Genomic DNA, 22,952 nt, shown 5'->3' with positions numbered 1-22,952 from the left:
CAACTTAACAAGCCTTTCAAAAACCAATGTAACTAAGTCCATATTTCAAGTTTTTTCTATATTTTTTCGTTATTTTTTTTAAATCAAGAGAAATTTTGTTAAATCAATTTATACTTCAAGAAGGAATCCGATGCCTTTACAGTATATACTAGAGGACTTTTTGAATTTTAAAATAAAAATGGAAATTCAGGAGATTCATAATTAATGAATGATGGATATTAGTACCATGGTTCTACCTATCTTCTCAACCCTCTACCCAATCAATGGACATTCTTATTAGTATTTTGTTTGTGATCTTGGTTATGTTAAGATAGCTCTAAAAGTTTGGTAAAGGTGTAGACTAATGGTATTGGTTCTTTTGTGTGAAATTTTAAACCAGTGAAAATAACGAATATTTTTGAGTCCCTGAAATTTAGATAAGTTGTCATTCTGTTTTCTGTGGATTAGATATCGGAGTGTGGATTATCAAAAATCCTTATTTTCTTGTAGCGAAAATCCAGAGAAAACGAATTCTTTAAATTTATCTTTGAATAGCTAAGGAAATTTTAGCTACTGTTCTTTTTTCTGTAAAGTAGATTATTCTAACTCACAGCGAGATATCACTTGATTAGCTGTAATATGTAAAATTTTAAAGCCAGTAAAAAAAAAAAAGAAAAAAAAAAAAAAAAAAAAAAAAAAAAAAGTCACCAGAGCTTAAATAAGTAGTCTTTCTCTGGTATAAGTAGAAAAATTTGATGGTGGATATCGTAGTTAGAAAGGGTTGCGTCAATATAGACATGTAACCAATATAAAAATTAATATACCCTTATGCATAAAGAAATGGCGAGAAGTCGGTACGAAAGTCATGCCAGAGATGAAACTAAATGTGGCATTTATCTTCTCCCACGTTTAAATTTAGCATGTAGATTCCACATTTTCAAATCTCCTTATATTAAATGAATCTGAAAATAATATGCCCCTTCTCTTGTTCTTATTTGCTACAACATGTTTAATTTTGATTGGAAAAATTTCAAATTACTGGTAATAGTGAGTATACAAAAGGGCAGGAAAATGGAAGGGGACATAGATGTGTGAGTTACCTAACATAGGTAAAAATGGCAAATATCCCGTTTTTAATTGTTATCGACTAAACCTCTTAAAAGTGAAAAAATAACATTTTGCAATAGAGAAAACATGTAATATTTTTGAAGAAGTAATTTATTCAGGATTTGAAAAGTGGGGTTTCGTGTACCCTGAAAAATAAGGCTTCTTTATATAGAGTGTCTAAGATTCAGAAAATCAAATTTTAGCTTACTCTGTTTCTGCACACCATCTGTTCAGCAGCATAAACAACGGCGTTGCATCTTGGACAGCCTTCACCTTTGGGTGCAACACCGGTTGGCATAGAGAGACTGCAATTCAAAAGAAAAATATTAAAGTGTTTGCTATTCATGAAAATCATAGGGATGGGGCGTTGCAAAATATATTTCTGACATTTTCAATGAAAATGTCAATAAGGGTGTTTCTCAATGACAATAACAAATTCTTCAAAATTTACAAGGGGCAAAGAAATCAAAGGAGGAGGGCAATTTTGCTTTGTCAGTTATTTTCAAATAAATTCAACGAGATAGAGAGGCTGTAACAGAAAAGAAGAATATTAAAATAGTGTTGCCTATTCGCGAAAATCATGGGGAAGGGGCGTTGCAATATATATTTTTTAAATGTAGGCGGGGCAATATTTAAAACACCGAAAACGGGTGTTTATCAATGAAACAGCAAAGAAGAATATTCTTCAAAATCTAGAGGGGGCATAGATATCTAGGGGGAGGGTGTATTTTCTTTTTTTCATTTTTTTTTCAAAGGAAATACCAAAAAATTTTATTCTTCAATGAAAATATCAAAAATGGGTATTTTTCAAAATATAGAGAGAGCAAAAAAACTATTGGGGCAAATCCTTTTGCACCCTGTCACCTCTGCTCCCTAATCCCCCCATTTGCGCCACCCTATTAAAACAAATGCTTTGAAAGGAATAAAATAATACATTAAAAGAAGCCATTTATTTTTATTTAACTATCCTTCAAATTTTTACTATTGGTGGATAAATTAAAAATTCCAAAATTTAGGTGATTAAACTAAACGGCCAAGACACACCCATTCTGCCACAGAAACACCATGTCTAGAAAAAGCTCGAATAGGAACTTTTCTAGCACGAGTAATGAAACAAATGCTTTGAAAGGATTAAAATAATACATTAAAAGGTATTTGATTCCTCTACATTGGGAAAGATTGAAAAATGAGATTGATTTTAATGTAAGCATAGATGCTATAAGACGGAAGTTGAAAAGAGTGCTAATTGAAAGTTATAAATCTAAATAATATGAAAAAATGGTTTTTTTTTAAGGATGTTTATTATTTTTTTGAGTATTGGGTTGGTATCCAGGGTTCGCCCATCAGGCCTCCAGATGTCTTATGACTCACTTGGATTTAAGTTGTAATTTTAATTGTGTCTCAAAATGGTGTGCGGAGGATCGAATTGGTATCGTACGGCACGGGATTTGTTTTTTATATATTTCTGCCAATATTGGTTAAGAGAACTATTTATTTTTATTTTTTGTGCATATATAGTGTTGTTTAAAGGTAGCTCAATTGCATTCGAGCTATACTCTCAGCCTTGAGTTACCTAGTATTTTGTATATTTTGGTTATATTAAAAAAACCTTGAACCTTGAAAGGTTCCTGGTATTGAAGCCTTATTTTACGTCGGTGGCTGCTTTGTGTTTTAGGAAAGAAAACACTTCCTGCATATATGAAGGGGGGAGCTCATATACGGAATAACTTCTTTTTGATTTAAGGTTTAACTCTGCTACTTACTCTCAGTTGAAAAAAAATCTTTTTTATTCAATTTCTGACCATTTTTCGAATCATGCCAGGATTTTGGGACCTGATTCCAAAATTGAACCTATAGCATTTTTTTTCTTTTAAACATCCTTGGAATTCATATTAAGCCATCAAAATATAAGTAAACTTGATCAACCAGCTTACCCACCCCACCGAAAAGTCACGTCCATAAAAAGGACTCGACGCTTTTTTCGCCCCAAGCCATGAAGCGCGTCAAAATCTTGAATCCTCTTTAGCGACGTTTTTTAAACAAAATTTTACTGAAACGTTACTGTTTTTATAAATTTATTTAAACAGAACTTAAAAGAAACGACGCTTTTGACGCCCGAAGCCATGAAGCGCGTCAAAGTCTTGAATCCTCTTTAATGGCGTTTTTTAAACAAGATGTTACCTAAACGTTACTGTTTTTGTAAATTTATTTAAACTGAACTTAAAACAAACGCCGCTTTTGACGCCCCAAGCCATGAAGCGCGTCTAAGTCTTGAATCCTTTTCAGCGACGTTTTTTAAACAAAATGTTACCTAAACGTTACTGTTTTTGTAAATTTATTTAACCTAAAGGAAACGTGATGAAAAAATACAGTTAAAAATATCCTTTGGATTCCTCAATACTACAGTAAAAGCGCCATTTTAGAGCTTACTCAGGCCATATTTAATTTTGAAAATAAATATACATGTTTGTTCACTTGAGATAGTGCATTTTCTGCTGTATTTTTCTCATGTGCATTTGGTGTTAAAATAGAGTTACACTTTTGACAGTGCCAGACACCTCACTTTTAAAAACCTTACTTTTAAAACACTTTGAAGGTCACGCTAATAAAATCATGAAGCGTTTACTTCAACGGGTGTTGTTGTTAATAACCAATGGCAATTCTTCACAAATTCTAGGATTTTAATTAGAGAATAGAAGGGCAACCTTGAATAACCTTGAATAAGGTGGGACGCATTTCAAACTCGGAGCCAATTATTCGCAATGGTGTGTTAGCAAATGTAATAACATCTTTGCATTATAAATATCTATAGTAAAAGAATGGTATAATCCAAGACTGCTATATGAGCAAGTTAGTAATTTAATTACAATTAGAAATTGTAATAACATTTTTGTATTATAAAATATTTATAGTAAAAAAAATGGTATAATCAACGACTTTACTACATGAGCAAGTTAGCAATTTAATTATGGACAAAATTATTGCGAGTATATCGTTTGCAATAAGAGCAATAAATTCAAAATAAAACTTACTTTGTGCTTATTCGTCGCTGAGACGTGGTTTGCCACCAGCAGTGCCAATTTGTGAAATTAGGGGGGGGGCAATTAATTTTCTTTAATTTTTTCAATGGAAACATACAAAGCAGTAAACCCCCAATCCTCCACCCTGGATACGGTTTTGAAAATACCACAAAAAAACATTTTTCAAAAGAAGAAAACAAAAAAGATATTTTCGAGATATAGGGAGGTAGGGGTACAAAAATCTGTGATGAATACCCCCTACACTTCCCCCAATGGGTGTCAATGCTTTTTGCAAGAAACCCCTTAAATATCTAGCCGGAATACTTACTGAAGGTGGTCAATATCGCCTGTTACAGAAACAAGCGTCGGTGTGTGGCCAAAGCCAAAACCCTTTGGTCCAAAATCCTTTGCATAACATGCCTTGCAATAAATTTCGCGATCTGGGGCATCACAAGCACTTATGGAATCCAATGGACGGTGGCATTTAGAACAACTGAAACAACGCTTGTGCCAATTCTAGAAAAAAATAAATTAACTTAAACAATAAAATTGACTAGAAAATAAACAATAAATTACCCCGGGCCTATAATTAAAATCAAAATATTGATAAGCTAAAATTCGCTTTTCGGAACAAAATTAGGAAGAAAAATTTTGGAAAAAAGATTTTTCGCATTGAATACAAATATATAAGAGTCTAGTCGCTTAATAAATTAAAATAAATAAACAATAAATTAACACGAATCTATAATTACAATATTGATAAGTTAAAATTCAGCTTCTTGGAAAAAAAATTAGGAAACAGAATTTCGGAAAAAATTTCTTTTTTTTAATTGGATAGAAATAAGTAAGGGTTTCACGCTTGAAAAATTAGCTGAATTTATTGCCGCTCATCTTTGGTTTACTGATGAAGGAAACCAACGTTTTATATTGATAAATATAAAATTAATGATAAATATATTTTATATATAAATATATATGTAATATGTTAATGTATTATGAGATATCGTCTTCTTATTTTTGCAAGGTTAGTAAGAGACTCGAATACCCTTAATCATAATGATTTTTGAGACCAAAGTTACACTTCCGATATGAAATATAAAAGAAAATAATTCCTTTCAAGGAAAGCTAATTTTATTTTCATGATTACCTTAAGTCAAAAATTAACTTTTGAGAATTTGTAATTATATAGGTGGCAAACTTGACTAATTCAAATGAGTCTGCTAGCAATGGTGAAGTAGTTAAGTAAAAACATGATTGTCATATTAAATAGATAGAGGGCTCAGTTTAAAATAGCCCAGTATCTTTTCAGTTATACGCATACCACTATTTAAGGTCGACCTCCCAGGTTGTAAGCCAACGCTATTTTCCTATAGCAGTGAAATGCATATTAACAACAGATACGAGCAGATTCTTTGATGAAAAAATTACTGTGGCTTCATTGAAAGCTTTAACATGACTAGGCCGGACAAATTTGCATTTTTTTTCCTTAGAGCTTAATAAAAAATTAATTGGTTGGGACACCTCTAATTTTTAAAGTAGTAATAAAACTATTTTTACTAGACGTAGAGTATTGTAAAGTAGCTTCTCGATTTTCCACAAGATTTCAAAATATTTGGCAGTGAATTTCTTTTTTTATTATTATCAGTTTTCTTTAAAATTGGCCATTTAAGATATGCTTCCTTTACTATTTATAAGGGTTGTACTAACCATACAGATTTGATTTTTGCGTCGTTTTGTAGGTTTTATACCGATAAATAATCCCACGGATTCTCAAGTTTGTAGTTATAAGGTATGATTTTTAGAAATAATTTTTAATATCCAAGATTTCCATATTTCTCATTGGCTTAAGTTTGCCGGTTAGCTTAAGTCAACAGTCTTTAGATATTCTGGCACACCCCTTAAGAAGCGATTAAGCCAATGAGAAAGGAGGAAATCTCGTTTACGCTTTGGGAAATCTTGTTCGCTTTCAACCAGGGAGATTCGTGTTAAACTGTATTTCATTTAATCGAGGATTAAGTCAAAGAATGCCTACATTGGCTCTTGTTATCGTTATCTCTTGCTAGGCAATAAGCATATGTGCCGTGAAAATGAACTCTATATAACCGGTTCAAAACCCCTGTTTCGTGAAATTTTGAATTTCATTTACTGTTGATCAAGGGAATTAACAACAATAACACAATAACTAACATCCTAACAATAACAGAGTCTTGTGAACAAAAACTAGAAATCAATAATAAAACCGCTGTTTATTGGTGTAACCATGTGAGGACAGTTTATGCCGACAATTTACTACTTAACTCTATTCAAATTGGAGGGTTGAACCCTACTGTTGAAGTTGATGAAAGATTATTTTCTCATCTTAAGGAATAACATCAGACGCATAGTCATACAATAGTGGATGTTCGGAAGAGCGTGTCGAGAAGGTCGTTTGCGTTTAACTAGCTTAATATTTGGTGTATGTACAATATAAATGCTATAACAATCTTCAGCAGTGTTATAAATGCATCGGAAAAGATCCTAAGACCAAGCTAGTTTAAATACTTGAAGAGGAACAACCTAAAACCCCTCTCCCAAATCTTAACTCTCAAATTTGAAGATCTTTTGACCTTCTAAAATTTGTTTGTACTCAATTTTTGAAAAGTTCCGACGAATCCTAATGATCAGGCCTGGATTTACCAATAGGTCCACTAGGCCCGGGCCTAGGAGCATACAACGCCATAGGGCGCATCACTAAGTAATATGTTTTTGTATGATAAAATTGGATGGATATGTTTATCTTCAATGTGTCAGGTTCACTCCACCGCTGTGCTTCATGAATAGTGTTTTTAAGCGCAAAACACAGAAATTCCGTGGCCACTTTGAAACTGTCAGGCGTCTCCCAAGGATGGCAGCTGAGAGTTCGGTATCACCTCTATCTTTCATTACTTTTGGCCTACCAGTTGTAACTTGTTCAGTGCTTCCACTATCGTGAAATTTTCGGGGATTTTCCCCCAAAAAATTTTGCAAAACTGGAGGGGTGAAAACACCTGGGCCTAGAAGCACACAATACCATGGGGCGCAAAAAACAATCACTGTATGATATTTTTTTATAACAAAATTGGATGGATATGAATGAATGAATGAATGAATGACTGTATTTAAAGCCATTTTTCAGGCCGTATACATACATATATAACAACAAACAAACTAAATTATGTAACAATTGACTTTCGAATAACAAGACCCTTCCGGACAAAATTTGCCACTGCTACTATATTTATTTTCGACGTCGACTTCAAAGTTCCAAAAAGGGGCTCACGACCACCCACCCCAAGAAAGCTCCCTCTTAGCTCATTTAGCCCCTGACACCTGAAAAGAAAATGGTCTAGCCCATCAAGATCACCGCAAATTGGGCAAGTATACCGCATTTCCGGGTGACACCTATTTTTCCAAATACTGTGAAGAGGGAGACAGTTTGCTCGCACCCGCATCCAAGACCTCAGGGATTCTTTTGGAATCCCTAATTTAAAATATAGCTCTTCACCATAATTTTCTTTCACCTTATAGTAAGAACTTAAGCTTTCCGACTGGCTAAGGTCATTCCACCATTTCTGAATTTCTTGGTCTTCCAGCCTTGTTTGGATCTCTGACAGAAAGGCTTTTTGATCTGAGATTGGACTCTCTCCTCCATTCCATGCATACGATAGACCTGTACTGTCCATTAGTTTTTTGACATGGAAGGGCCATGACGATTTTTGTCCCAGGGTAAGTAATTCATCATACGCTGCTCTGATGAGTCTTGAGGAGGGACATTGCAGTATGTTTATCGTTAAATGGTCAGGTTCACTCCACCACTGCGCTTCATGAAATGCGATTTTAAAACAACACAGGAATTTTGTGACCACTTATAAACTATCAGGTGTTTCCCAAGGATGGCAACTGAGATTTTGGCATCACCTCCATCTTGCATTATTTTCGGCCTATCCGCTGTAATTCATTCAGTACTTCCACTATCGTCAAATGTTCAGGAATTTCCCTTAAAACTTGCCAAAATGGAGCGGTAAAAACGCTTGGGCCTAGAAGCGCTAAAGCTGCAAATCTGATCCTGCTAATGACACCCCTGCTTAAAAACTCGTAGCGATAGCAAGAAATTGATTCATCAATGAGAATTTGCAGCAAAGATTAAGGGATAACCAAGCAGTTTTTGCATATTTGTTTTTAGAAATTCTTTCATTTACTTCTAATCACTTTTTTTCGGAGCAACTAGACTTACTGTAATTTTTACTGATTGTAAAAGTTACTCTTCATTCGAAGCTCAAGTTTATTTAAATTATTCTACAACAGTAAGAAAATTTTGAAAATGACTTTTTACTTCTTAGAAAAAATTAAGAAATTGGAAACACGTTTTTACCGAAATAAAGGTCGAATAAAAAAAATCTGTCACCTCCCATATATGATATTAAACAAATATACTCAATAAACTCAAATACATTGATTTTTTTACTTCCATCGGTCTCATAAGAAAATTAAAAAATAGGTAAAACAAAAGTTTTCTTCCATTCTCATTCAGAAATCATCAGAAAATAAGATACACAAAAACCTTTAATCTTGAAGAGGGCGATTTTGGCCTTTTTAAATTTGCTTTAATGAAACTGCCAAAAAAAAGTTTTTTTAAACTAGGGGCATTGGCTATCCCCGCCCTACAAATGGTGCCCCCTTGTAAAACACCATTTTTGTCGTTTAATACTGTAAAAATCTCGTTTCTAATGAACAATTGTCAGATTTCAATTTAATGTCCAATTTTAGATTTCAAAAATCTAAAAAGAATCATCGCTGCTAATATTAGAATTTAATTCTAAATTGGGGTATAATCACTTACCTGCCCTTTTGCAAGTATCTTCTCTGCTTCAAAAACGACCCCTTTGCATCTGGGGCATCCTTCGCCATCTTTTGCCATAATTGAAGTCGTGTCGATAATCAGTGTTGGTCTGTTCGAAAAGTCTTCATATCCGTTGCTATATAACAACAGGAATTTATTATGTTTTAAATTTTCGAAATTTAACCAAGCAAATAACTTGTTACCAACTTTGTGTTACTATACAATTTATATCAATTGTCAAGTTCATAAAAAAAAGTTCGCAAGAAGAGCGAGGTATTGACTAGCTGGCAAACCCCCTCATATACGTAATAATATTTGTTCGTTTTAAGTTTTAATGTTGCTCCTTACTTTCATTTGAAAAAACTTATTTTTTTATTTTATTTTTGATCGTTTTTTAAATGATGCTGAGAAATCCGGTGCCCCTTTCATAGATATTTCCCTTCCCCATAAAAAAAATTCTCCCTGAAAAGATCCTCACACATAATCCTTTCCCCCTGACCCCCTCCACCAGGAAAAATCCCCCCAGAAAAAATCTGTATGTTTCCCAATAACCAATACAATATATAACCAATGGGCAAAGTCCATGACTTGCAGCCCTTCCCCCAGGGATTGTGGGGAATTACGTCATCCTCAAAGACTTAGTTATTAGGTTTCCGACTGAACAAAATGGATATCTCAAAATTTTGATTAGGTGATTGGGGAAAAAAATAAGCATGGAAAGGGGCCTAGTAGCCCTTCAATTTTTTGGTTCACTTAAAACGGGCAATAGAAATTTCAATTTCTCTTTGAATGAGTCCTCTCGTGATATTCTAAGACCACTGGATCGATACCATCACCCCTGGGAAAAACAAACAAACAAAAACAAACAAATAAACACGCATCCGTGACCTTCCTTCTGGTAAAGAGTACAAAATTCCACATGTTTGCAGATAGGATTCGTGTAACCTCTTCAATAGGGTTTTCTGACAAGTTGAATCTGATGGTGTGATTTTCTTTAATATTTTATCACTTTTAGGGGGTGATTCCCCTTTTTTCTTAAATAAGGCAAATTTTTTCAGGCTCTTAACTTTTTATGGATGAGACTATACTTGATAAAACTTATATATATGAAATCAGCATAAAAATTTGATTCTTTTGATGTATCTATTGGCACCAAAATCCCGAGACCACTAGATCGATACCATCACCCCTGGGAAAAACAAACAAACAAAAACAAACAAATAAACACGCATCCGTGACCTTCCTTCTGGCAAAGAGTACAAAATTCCACATGTTTGCAGATAGGATTCGTGTAACCTCTTCAATAGGGTTTTCTGACAAGTTGAATCTGATGGTGTGATTTTCTTTAATATTTTATCACTTTTAGGGGGTGATTCCCCTTTTTTCTTAAATAAGGCAAATTTTTTCAGGCTCGTAACTTTTTATGGATGAGACTATACTTGATGAAACTTATATATATGAAATCAGCATAAAAATATGATTCTTTTGATATATCTATTGGCACCAAAATCCCGTTTTCTAGAGTCTCTGTTACTATTGAGCCGGGTCGCTTCTTACTTACAGTTCATTGCCACGAACTGTTGGAAAAGGAGGAAATTGATTGTCACACCCAGCTAAAAAAAAAGAATATTAATTGAACGCATGATTTAAGAAAGTATTCAATTTGGATTGATATAACAAATACTTTCACAAGAGGACAGTGCGAAGAGATATAATAAGTTCACATTAAAGTTCGTAAAACAGTCAGGATTTCATAGTACCATCATAACTTTATGGAACTAAAGTAAATGTCATCAGAATTCAAGGATTTATTTGTAGGCTTATCTTTGATTATTAAAGGTTCAATTAATCAACCATAATGACTAACAAACTCTTTTTAGTTTTCCCGTGGTCTTAAAGACCCAAGCAGCGTAATCTACCAAAGGGTTGACGGTGTGTTTTTTTTTTACGCAAAACGGCTGACACATAATAAATCCAGTAAAAAATCAGACTATGTCACACTAAACTGGAAATAGCATTCATTTTTAACGCAGAATCGAAAGTTCAAACAGGATTGAGAAGAGGGGAAATACAAGTCTTTTGAATAGTTTGTTTAAAGACTTTGACAAAACTGGTTAACCATCAAGACGAATGAACTTGCAACCACTGGCAGCTTGGCCTCTACTGGGCCCAGAGCCAAATCTTGATTAGCAGCCCCCCGCTCCCGGTCTTCTACACAATTTTCAGGCCAAATTTTAACAACAATTTTATTTATTAACAAAATTATTCTTAATTTATTCATTAATTAATCATTCATTTTTGTATTTATCGTCTAAATTATTCAATTGTTAATAAAATCATATTAATTATGTATTTAAAGCTAATAATTTCAATTAATATAATTTAATTATTTTAATTCTTACTATTAATAGTTTTCTATTTTTACTTTCTTATTGATTCTATTTTAATGAAAATAAATTTTCGAAATTACAAAATAATATTAGCCGGTAGAATATCTATTTGAAATTTTGTGTCTGGGGTAAGCTCTCCCCCTCCCCTCCCCCCTGTTCGGGGGCACCTCTAAGTGTGGCGAAAAATGAATTTTTTTCGGGTGGAAAGTGCGAACCGACATTAGTCACAAATACAGTTTTCTGAACCCATGGTCAAAAGAATACGAAGCACCTCCACTTACAAGGCATCTGGGGCAACTATAGCGTTACCGTAGCCAAAACCTTTTGGTCCAAATCTCTTTCCATAGCAAGCTTTGCAATATACATCTTTGTCCGGTGCGTCACAAGCAAGCACGGAGTCGAGGGGCCGATGGCAGTCGTGGCAGTTAAAGCAGCCTTTATGGAAAACCTGAAAAATATAGTAGACTTCAGCTATAATGAGCTCTAAAGTAAGGTCAGTAATATATATCATTGTTGGGTATGAAAGCAAAACAGATTCATGAAAATGGTAGTGGTCATACAGTTAAAACCAAGGCTTCATCTGACGAGGTAGGGGTTTGAACCCACCTATCTCCCGAAAATTTTGTTTGAGGGGGGGTTGCCTCGCCTCAATAGCTCGCTCTTACGCTAAAGTTTTTTTTCAACTTTTAAAAGAGGTTACTATTCTAATTAAACAGCCTTTGTTATTCAGAAGTCGTTCTTAATAAAACTGGAACAAAAATCAAAATTAGGTTATTTTAAGGTTATTATTGGTAAAAAAAAGAGTAAAATTAATATTTGCATTTTAATTATTCATGTTTGGTGAGCCAAATTCAAAACCTGCATTTATTCACAAAGGTTCATAAATTAAATGAAAAACAAGTTTTTTTTTAACTGACAGTAAAGAGCGACATTAAAACTTAAAGCGATCAGAAATCATTCCGTACATGAAAGGGGCTGTCCTCTCCTCAACGCTCTTTACGCTAAAGTTTGACTCTTTCTCACAACTCTACTTTTTAAAACAATAAAAAAACTTTAGCGGGGCGTTGAGGAGGGGACAGCTCGCTCTTTACGCTAAAGCTTTTTTAGTACTTTCATAAGAGCTATTTATTCTAATAAAACCCTTTGTGGTTCAGGGGTCATTCTTAAAGAACTGGAACAGGATTCGAACTTTAGCGTAAAGAGCGAGATATTGACGAGGGGGTGAATCCTCTCAAATACTTAATAAAATATAAGAACATAGAAGTTCGTTACGTAAGTTAATTCGTAAATTACGTAAATTCATTACTAATAAAAAGGTTCGTAAATAAAATAAAAGTTCTAGTGCACTTTTTAAGTAACCAAAAATTTGGAGGGCGAATCGGTCCCCTCCCCAACCCTTTTTCTCAAAATCGCTCTATCAAAATTTTGAGAAAGCCATTTAACCAAGAAAAGTGAAATTAATATGCAAGTTTCATTTCCATTATTCATGTGCGCTGAGCCAAAACCAAAACCTGCATTAATTCAAAAACGTTCATAAATTAAACAAAAAAACAAGGTTTTTTTAACTGCAAGCAAGGAGCGACATTAAAACTTAAAACGAGCAGAAATTATTCCGTATATGAAAGGGGCTGTCCCCTCCTTAACACCCCCCTCTTTACGCTAAAGTTGACTCTTTCTCACAACTCTACTTTTTAAAACAGTAAAAACTTTAGCGTAAATAGCGGGGCGTTGAGGAGGGGACAGCCCCTTTCATATATGGAACAATTTCTCTTCGTTTTAAGTTTTAATGTTGCTCCTTACTTTCAGTTAAAAAAAAATATTTAATTTGAAGAATTTGTAGCTTCTTCATGCTACAGAGTATTTAAATATTCGTGCAAATAAATTCCAACTAACAAACAACAACGTAAATTGTCAGACACTGTTAAACAAAAGGAGAAAATATATCTGATATTTCCCCACATTTTTTTTAATTAAATAAAAGAAAATTTAATAAAAGGGATACTTTCAAAACTAAAGGGCAAAATATTATGAAAATATCTTTAAAAGCTCATTTCGATTTTCTTAAGCATTTATCAGACAAGTATTTATTCTCTTATTTTTTTTTATTACTGTTGAATTTTATTTTAACCCGTGCTTGGATTTTAGGCCCTGACAATGACCCCTATTTTGCTTCCGCAGTGACTCGGGCCATCAATCTTCGCACGCTTGGTATCATGACGTCACGTTTCCATAATTTTTCTACGATAAAATTCTAGGGGAGAAAAGTGAAATCGGCTTACCCTATCCTTGGCCAGCATTTTCTCAGCTTCGTACACAACCCCACCACAACGAGGACAACCTTGACCTTCTGGAGCTAATATGCATTTAGTATCTGGACGTAAAACTGCCCTGGCACCGTCATAACTTCTGCAATTAAGGTTTCTTATTTACACATAATAATGTATACCCAATACCCATTATCTAAACTTCCGATAGAGAATGTAAATGTACGGCAGCATTTCACAAGTAAATAAAGCCAAAACCTTGAAACTGTGCCATTCATATATGGATATAAACACAATTTATTATAACGTTATAATATCTTAATGTATTTATATGCATATATTTTGTATATATTTCTGACACATGATTTAATGTGCTTTTGAAGTAATTTACAACATTTATTATATCTTCTTTAGATAGGTTCCTCAGTTTTTTTTAATCTTTTTCACAAGACTACGTCGATTTCATTTATTTTATTTACCGTAGGAAGAATTAAATAAAAAAGAAACGTTTTTTTCAACTGAAAGTAAGGAAAGAAATCAAATTTAAAGCAAAGGGAAATAATATCGCGTATGAGAGGGGTTGCCTCCCCCTCAATACCCATTTCCTCACACTAAAGTTGTTTGATACTTTTAAAAAAGCTTCTAATTCTAATTAAACTGCCCTTGTTTTCAGGGGTCTTTCTTTAAAAATTGGGACAAAACGTCAACCTATACCATAAAGAGCAAGGTATTACATATGGAATAATTTCTGTTCGATTTTAATTCTAATGCTGCTCCTTAACTTCAATTGAAAAAATTCGTTTTTTTACTTATTTTATTTCTGATCGCTTCCCAAATAATGCCAGGAAAGCTGCCACTACCTCCGCGAAACCCCCCCCCCCCACCACCAAAAGCTCCTCGCATATAATTTAATCCCTTATAAAATCTCGTCCCACAGGAAATTACAGCCGGGAAATTTAATCCTCACTGCGAATTCCCCCAGAAAATTTCTTCTGAACAATTCTACCTGAAACATTTTCACTAGCATACTTTCATTTGGAAAAATATTGGTTTTTATTTAGTTTCTGATAGTACAAGTTATGCTACAGCCCCCAAGTGGGAAATTTTCCAGAAATCTTCCCCCTTCAAGTGGAAAGTTTCTCCCACAGAAAATCCACCCATGTAAAATCTCTCCTGGTGATAATTCTCCTCTGGAGAGTTTCACCCATAGAAAATCTATTCCACGGAAAATTCCCCAGAGAATTCCCCAGAATATCCGAATATAAAACAAATTTCGTAGATGATTTCTTTATAATTTCCCTTTTAAAATTTCCCCTGGAAAATTCATCCCTGGCAACTTCCCCCCCCAGCAGAAAGTCCTCCCTCTACCTTGAAAAATACCTGTATACTTCCCAAAAATAGATACTATGCACAAACAATGGGCAAATTTTCGAGCTTATAGCCCTTTCCCCAGGGAGCTGTTGGGGGATTTTGTCATCCCCAAAGGCACAGTTGTTGGACCAAGGTTTTTATCAGGCAGCTTTGGGTTCAAAAAGAATGCGGGAGAGGGGTTAGTTACCAGGGCCGCATCCAGGAATTAGAGTGTTGCCCCCCCTCGGAATGTTTGTCCGACTCGTGAAAGCGCAAAAAAAGTGACTATAAAGAAAATTTTGATACATTGTTTAAATTTTTTGTACCCATCCCCGGAGAAATCCTTTGTGACCCCCCCCGCCCAAAAAAAGTCCTGTATACAACCCTGCTAGTTAAGCCCAATATTTTTGGTCCCTTGAAAAGGGTACTAGAACTTTTAGTTTCTGTTCAAATGAGCCTTCTTCCGATGTTCTAGAACCACTGGTTCTGATACGATCACCCCTGGGAATCACAAACACACACAAAATTATTTTAGTACATCACGATAACTCACTTGGGAAACTGTTTATTGGATAGATAACCGATAACTTGGTTTTGATTTATTAAGGGGGTCTTTAAACACCAGTGTTGGTGTTTACAACAGTGTTGCCCCCCCCCTCGGAATGTTTGTCCGACTTGTGAAAGCGCAAAAAAGTGACTATAAAGAAAATTTTGATGCATTGTTTAAAGTTTTTGTACCCTTCCCCGGAGAAATCCTTTTGTAACCCCCCCCCCCCCCCGCCCAAAAAAGTACTGTATACAACCCTGCTAGTTACCCCCAATATTTTCGGTCCCTTGAAAAGGGTACTAGAACTTTTAGTTTCTGTTCAAATGAGCCTTCTTCTGATGTTCTAGAACCGCTGGTTCTGATACGATCACCCCTGGGAATCACAAACAAACACAAAATTATTTTAGTACATCACGATAACTCATTTGGGAAACAGTTTATTGGATTGATAACCAATAACTTGGTTTTGATTTATTAAGGGGGTCTTTAAACACCACCTTGGCAGTAAGTCTCTTTATATAAACCGAATGATGTTTATATAATGATCTACCTTGAAAAATTTAAGAAGGCAAAAAAGATTGGTGAGTCCATTTCCATAGTTCCAAAAACTATAGCCGCTCAGAGCGGAAGTGCTGCTAGTGAGACTAATGAAGTAACAACACGATTAACGGCAACAGAATTAGAAATTGATCATACCAAGGATAACTTGACAAAGAACATTGAAACAGAGATGTTATCTCGCTTAGCTACGATAGATAAAACACAATTCTCATTTGAAAACATCGTTTCTGAAGTCTATTAATCTATTATTGTGGAATATACCCCGAAATTTACTGAAACTGAAAAACAACTGAAGTCTATGAAAAGTCACCTTGAATCTCTAGATGATAGAATGCTTCGGATTGAGCGGCGTATAGATGATATTGACCAAGACTTGAGACTAAATTCGCTCATTTTCAATGGCGTTAAACAACACCCGAATTCGGACCTGAGAACTACCATGCTAAATATCCTCCGAAGGAAGATGGAACTTGACAGAATAACTGATGCTGACATAAATACAGTGCACCGATTTGCCTTTAGAATTACTTCGGCCTGATAAAATTACCCCTGTTCTGATTACATTCCGTGACAAAGAGATCGCGAAAAGTGTTTATACAGCCGAGAAGAAACTTGCAAAAAGTGGTATTTTTATTTCGGAAAATCTAAACCGCCAGCGGCGAAATTTTCTTAACACTGCTCGTGAGAAATATGGCAACAAGTGTGCTGAGTCTGAGCAAGGGCATGTTTTTATTCGCCTTCCCAATGAGGACACTCCACGTAGAGTTTGGTCAATCGAGGACATGCTTTAGTATTTATTAAGTTCTTCTTCTCTCTTTTTTCTTTTCCCCTGTTTTTCTTTTTTCTTGTTTCTTTTTCCTGTCTATGTTAATGTCATTAAATTTTAAAAGTTTCTTTTATGAATTATTTTATCTTATAGTTGTGCTTTATGAATTTAAAACCCTTTGTCCTTTGTTAATACCTTGTTCAAGTTATGCCATTAAATGTCATCAAATAGAAATAATTTAGACCGTTTAAAAGTAACCCTGATGTTGCAGATATAAATGTCAAATCATGGCATTATAGTAAATATGTGAATTTTATGAGTGGAGATGTAGGTGTATTGGAGGATTTCACAGTGGGATTGCCATATTGCCAATTGCCATATGACGAATTGCCATATTACATCATCGTATTTAGAGGTGTCGAGTTTTCTAGATTCTTGCGATGGCCGAAATGGTATTATTGGCCTGTGTGAGTCTTTCCTTACCATGGGGAGTCTTCTCTCCTCGTATCCTTTCCCAGGTTATTCTTTGATTCCAAAAACAAGAACTTCAATGCAGCGGAGTGGACTTGCTCTCATACTGAAGCATCGACTAAGGTACAGGGAGAGGGATGATTTTACTTGTTGGAACAAAGGTAAGGTTGAAATTGCTACAATTGAGGTGCAGCTAGAAAACGAAAAGATCTTGTTTTGTCTGGTGTACCGGCCTCCTAATGCTGTTCCTGATGAGTTCTTTGAGAGTTTTGAAAGTTTTATGTCGCGAATAAGAGCGAGTAATTTAGTTTGTATTTATGCGGGTGATTTGAATTTTAACCTATTACATCTTAGTGGGCTTAATCTTGTTTTTTTTTTAATTTGTTAATTTCGTCTAATCATTTTCCCACAACTGGAATTCCAAGTAGAATAACTGATCATTCAGCAGCTTTAATTGATAATTTTTTATGCCTGGAAGTTTGATTTCTAAATGCGTTTGTGATGTTGTAATTGCATCGGGATCTGGTCATCTCCCTATAATTTGTTCATTGAAGTCTTTGAGTAAAGAGAAGTCTGGGAGTCGAGAAAGAATGAAAATCAGGCAACTGAAGTCGGAAAATTTGAGAAGATTTCAAGAGGCTATTAGTTGTATGTCATGGGATGAAGTTTTAGAAGAAAAGGAAGATGTTTCAGTTGCTTTTGATAAGTTTTTAAATATGCTTTTACCGGGGTATGATTCTTGTTACCGTATAGAAATTGTGAAGAAAAGGAAAAAAGAGCCTGGGAAAGCATGGATTAATGCTGCAGTAATAGAAAATACTAAAAACAAGAAACAAAGTTTACCGTTTCTGTCTGGAATATAATGCGCAAGAACGGTTGGAAATATTCAAGCGATCAAGGAAGTTAGTGAACTCTCTTAGGAGATCTCCTAACAGAAATTATTATTCTGAAAAGTTTAGTGAAAATGCTGGTGGCACGAAAGGTACCTGGCAAATTATAAATGACGCTTTGAAGGGTGAATGTAAAAATTGAAAAACTGATGGAATTTCAGTGAATGGAAGGCAAGTAGTTGAACCGAAACATATTGCTGATGACTTTTGTAAATATTTTTCAAGGATTAGGACTCAAGTTAAAAGTGATATTGCTCAATCTAGTGATGTGACTGTTAGTGAATGTTTTATTGGTGAGAGAGGGTTTGGAAACAAAATGGTTATCGAGCCCTGTACTATGCTAGAGTTTGAAAAGGTGATTATAATAACAATTAAGTCGATTTCTGCCGGGATAGATGGCTTAAGTCTAAAAGCTTTTAAAGCTGTTGCATAGTATCCATTACCATCTATTTTATTTTTGATTAATCTATCAATGGAGAAAGGGCAATTTCCAGATGCTCTAAAGCAGGCAAGAGTCATACCACTGCACAAGGGTGGAAACAACCAAGAGATGACTAATTGGAGACTAATATCAATCCTACCTTTATTTTCAAATTTTTTAAAGAAAACTAAGCATGGGCGACTACATAGATATCTTGAGTCTTTGGGATTACTATGCAATACTCAGTTTGAATTTAGAAAGGGTCACTCAACAACTCATACGATGCATCATTTGGTTGGTAATATCAAAATTGCATTTGAAAGCGGAAAAGTCCCGTTAACAATTTTTTATTAATTTTAAAAAGGCTGCATAGACTTAGTGATTTGGGTATCAGGGATAATTGTCTACAATGGATTAGATCCTATTTGCATGGAAGATCAATGCGGGTTGCGATTCATGATACTACAAGTGCTGCATCACGAGTAAATTGTGGTGTTTCACAATGATCTGTTTTGGGACCACTTTTATTTCTAGTATATGTTGATATGTTAAGAATTTACCTTCCTGGTGCAGTTCTTACAGGATTTGCAGACGACACAGCAATAACAATTGCAGAGGAGAACCTTCTAGATATCATAGTTCATGCAATTGATGTTTTGCAGTACCTGAATACATTGAAAAGTCTCAGTTTTTTAAGTGTTAATGTTGGTAAGCTAATTATATAATTTTAAGCCGTACCGGTGTTGTGATAAATTCTTTGGAAAAATATTTGTTTTGATGGTACTATTATTAATCAAGTTTTGAAACGAGGTATTTGGGATTTCTTATTGATTGTAATTTGAATTGGAAAAAAAAAAAAAAAAACACAGTGAAAATATATCATCCAAGGCAGCAAGAAGCCTGGGTTTACTTTGTCGTTTTTGTAATTTTTTCCCGTTTTCAGTTCTAAAGATTATTTATGGTACGATTATCCAACCTTACATTGTATATGGGTGTGCTCTTTGGGCAAGCAATTTTTATGCTAATTATTTAAGAATCCAGACAATTCAGAATAAAGCAGTTCGTCTTTTGGGGAAATGTTCTAATTTTAGAGATACATCTTTTTGCTATTCCCATTTTAAAATTTTGAATTTTGGTCAGTTACGGGATCACCAGTTATTAACACTGGTATACCAATGTTTAAATAGTATTTCGCCAGCTTATTTTCTGAATATTTTTTGTACTAATTCCGATATCATTCTTATCGTACTAGGAATGCGGATAAAATAGTATATGAGAAGAGAAATGCTGTGAGATCAGCTCATGTGTTTCGTCACGTAAGAGTAACCCTCTGAAATAACCTTCCGGACAGCATTATGGACTCTACATCGCTTTCTTCATTTAAACCACAGGTTAAAAAGTTCAATGCAGGGTGAGAGTAAGTCCCTTGTGAGGGTTTAGTCTTTTTTTCTCTTTCTTCTTCTTTATTGATTTATACGTTATTGATTATGCAAATTAATTAATTATTTGAGTCACTACACACAGGTTATTTGACCTCCTAGTAGTGGCTATATTTATTTAATTTGTGGTTTTGTGAATTGATGAACAAAGGAATCATATTTATATATGTATATATATATAATAACTATAATATCGCATCTATGGTCTTTCTTCTACTAAAAATTTCAAATTCCGCATTTTTGATGATGGGAGTTTGAAACCTCCACAGTGGGGTTCTCTGATACGCTGAATCCGATGTTGCGATTTTCAATAATGTCTCTTGAATATTTGGGGAGGTTTATCTCCCCCTCTTTTTCGAAAATCAGGCAAATTTAGCAGGATTATAGCTTTTGATGGGTAATCTTATATATTTGGAATCAGCATGAAGGTGGTAATTCTTCTGATGGACCTATTTGTATCAAAATTTAGTTATTACAGTTTTGTTTACTATTGGGCTGAGCTACTCCTTACTGTAAGTTCATTACCACGAACTGTTTGATAGCCATCAGAGCATTGCCCGTCTGAATATTTGTGACGTTCTTCATAGTAAAATATTTTTCTAAAACGATTTTTCCAAAGTCGTGACCTATCTAGATCGTATTTCACACCTGAAAACGAACAACTAACCAATTTTCAAAAATCTTATCAAACAATCAATGATCATCCAGTGAAGCTTATTCCCTGGTATGCAAATTATTATTAAAACTGTTCTGCCGCAATGCGTGCGCAATTAATGCGAAGCAATTTTGAATCTGAGACTCATTTCATATGAAAGGCTTTCTATAAAAGCTTGGAATCAAGTGATTCATTAACAAAAGAACTGCGGTTTGAAACTCCTCCAAAGGCTTTCAACCCTAAAGGGGTCTCCAATTTCAATCAACAGACAATTTATAAACAATATTGAGGGTGTCAATTCAAAAAAAGAAATCTGCCGTTTTCGAGAAAAAAGGCGTCGGGGCACCGTAGGCTTGTATAGATATTGTTTTTGCTGTTTGCTGTCTTCTGAACACAACTTAGTGTGAACTTCTTTTCAAGCTTATCCCTAGTAATTATTTTAATTTTCATTTTTTATCTTTCCTTCTAATAACTTAAATACCCCCCCTAATAACTAATAACTCCCATTCTTGTGGCATACTTCTATTATTTATATGTGCCCTGATTTTGTCATGATTATGTCTTAGTGTGGGTCTAACCTATTTCATTATTGGGTGTCAATAATTAAGTAAATAGTTTCTGTGGAATTTTGTTCTGGTGACTTTTAAAAACGAATGTAAATTCTGTTTAAATGCATTTTTTCTATTTTTTAACAAGTCAGACAAAAATTCGGGGGATATTTCTCCCCCAAACCTGAAACAGTCTTTGCTATACCGGTTTTATATTGCGGGGGAAAGACTCTGGGCCCCAAAATCCTCTGGCAGTTCATTTTCTAAATGCATTATTAAAATAGCATATACATAATTCAATAATTTAAAGACACCGTGCATTCAATTCTCTTATATTAAATGCTTAGAATTACAGATCGAGAAGCTATAAGCTTTATCTTTTTTTCCAGCTTCCACTGAAAATAATTATTATGGAAACCGCTTATGAAAATATACCGTTAATAATATTTGGGTAAATGGACACGGATCACCAGCCTTAAATCTGGATCGTAATGAAACGTAAACGTAAATTTTCTGCTTTACAGAAGTTAGTCAGACTTTAACTAAGCTAACTCGATACATTACAGCCATGACTTTCAAACAATAGCAAAAACATTCCCACGTAGTATTGAGGTAGTACCTGTTACCAATAGGTTACTGTTTCACCGGAACGGTCTTATTGGATATTAAATCGCCATTTATTGGGAAAATATCCTCAATTACCGGCAGTTTCCTCCATTTTTGTTTTTGCCAATATTTCGCTCACTGAGAACATTAATTTTAGGACATTATAAATATGACAATGCTGATCGTAAAGAAATTAAGAACTTTGAAAATCTTCCGTATTTGAAATTCCCAAAGATATTGTTTCTTAAATTTTTGCAGTCTATTAAGTCACACTTTAAGTCACACTTTATCTAAATTAAGTTTATTTTATTAAATTAAGTCACACTTTATTTAAATTAAAACCATGCTTTTAGTTGCAGGCTACTGGTATACCTTAAATTCTAAGTTGCATAAAAAAAACAAAATTATTTCTTTTTTGTTTCAACTAAAAAAAATCCTTTAAAAGGCGTTTTTGTGTCTTTTTTTTTAATTCACCCACCATCCAATAACTTCCTCTTGTAAAAAAAAAAATATGCGTTTTTGTGCATCTGTAGTATCTAAATTCTAATAATCTGACAAATCTAAGCATAGATATTAAAGCAGTTTAGACTAAAATTACATTTCAATATCTTCTTTCTTTAAAATAGTTCGGTGAGAAATATAAATTATTTCTAATTTAAAAAGAAATATAAATTATTAATAATTTGGTACCAAATTTTATTGGTACCAAATTGTACCAATACAACTTGGTGGAGACTAAAGATATAATATTGTGGTAACTATGGGTAAATTAAAAAGAAAAGTTTTGCTAGCTCAACATCTAATCCAAGCTGCCTATAGCAAGTCTCTAAACAAGCATAACTACATCTACGAGTTTCAACATACTCTCTTCCGAATTCAGTGTCGCTCTTGAGCGCTCCGGCTCCACCTCCAAAGCCGTAGCCCTTGGGACCAAAATTTTTTCCATAGCACACTGAAATGTAAAATATTTAATTATATAAAATTTATATCATACCCATTTAATGTTGAGTCACTCTGTAGCGCACCCGCACCTTTTCCAAATCCATAACCTTTTGGTCCAAAATTTCTGCCATAACACGC

At 34.3% G+C, this 22,952-nt stretch overlaps 1 protein-coding gene across 3 annotated transcripts in view; it reads right to left on the bottom strand.

Annotated features, from left to right (window-relative positions):
* Positions 1-22,952, bottom strand: part of LOC136038376 (muscle LIM protein Mlp84B-like) — a 61,503-nt gene that overhangs the window by 2,335 nt on the left and 36,216 nt on the right. For 2 of the 3 annotated variants that reach the window (XM_065721451.1, XM_065721447.1), the window contains exons 6-11: positions 22,737-22,824; positions 13,634-13,760; positions 11,636-11,802; positions 8,965-9,100; positions 4,435-4,622; positions 1,295-1,391 (exon numbers count right to left, since the gene is read on the bottom strand). In XM_065721451.1, the coding sequence (XP_065577523.1) occupies positions 1,295-1,391; positions 4,435-4,622; positions 8,965-9,100; positions 11,636-11,802; positions 13,634-13,760; positions 22,737-22,824 (803 nt within the window). Of the gene's footprint in view, positions 1-1,294; positions 1,392-4,434; positions 4,623-8,964; positions 9,101-11,635; positions 11,803-13,633; positions 13,761-22,736; positions 22,825-22,866; position 22,952 lie in introns of all 3 variants that reach the window. The other variant, XM_065721457.1, reaches the window with a different exon arrangement.

The sequence above is a fragment of the Artemia franciscana genome, chromosome 2 (genome assembly GCF_032884065.1).
Source record: "Artemia franciscana chromosome 2, ASM3288406v1, whole genome shotgun sequence".
Taxonomy (NCBI): Eukaryota; Metazoa; Arthropoda; class Branchiopoda; order Anostraca; family Artemiidae; genus Artemia; species Artemia franciscana.
Note: the sequence above shows the minus strand (reverse complement) of the source record. Positions and strands in the feature narration are given on the sequence as shown.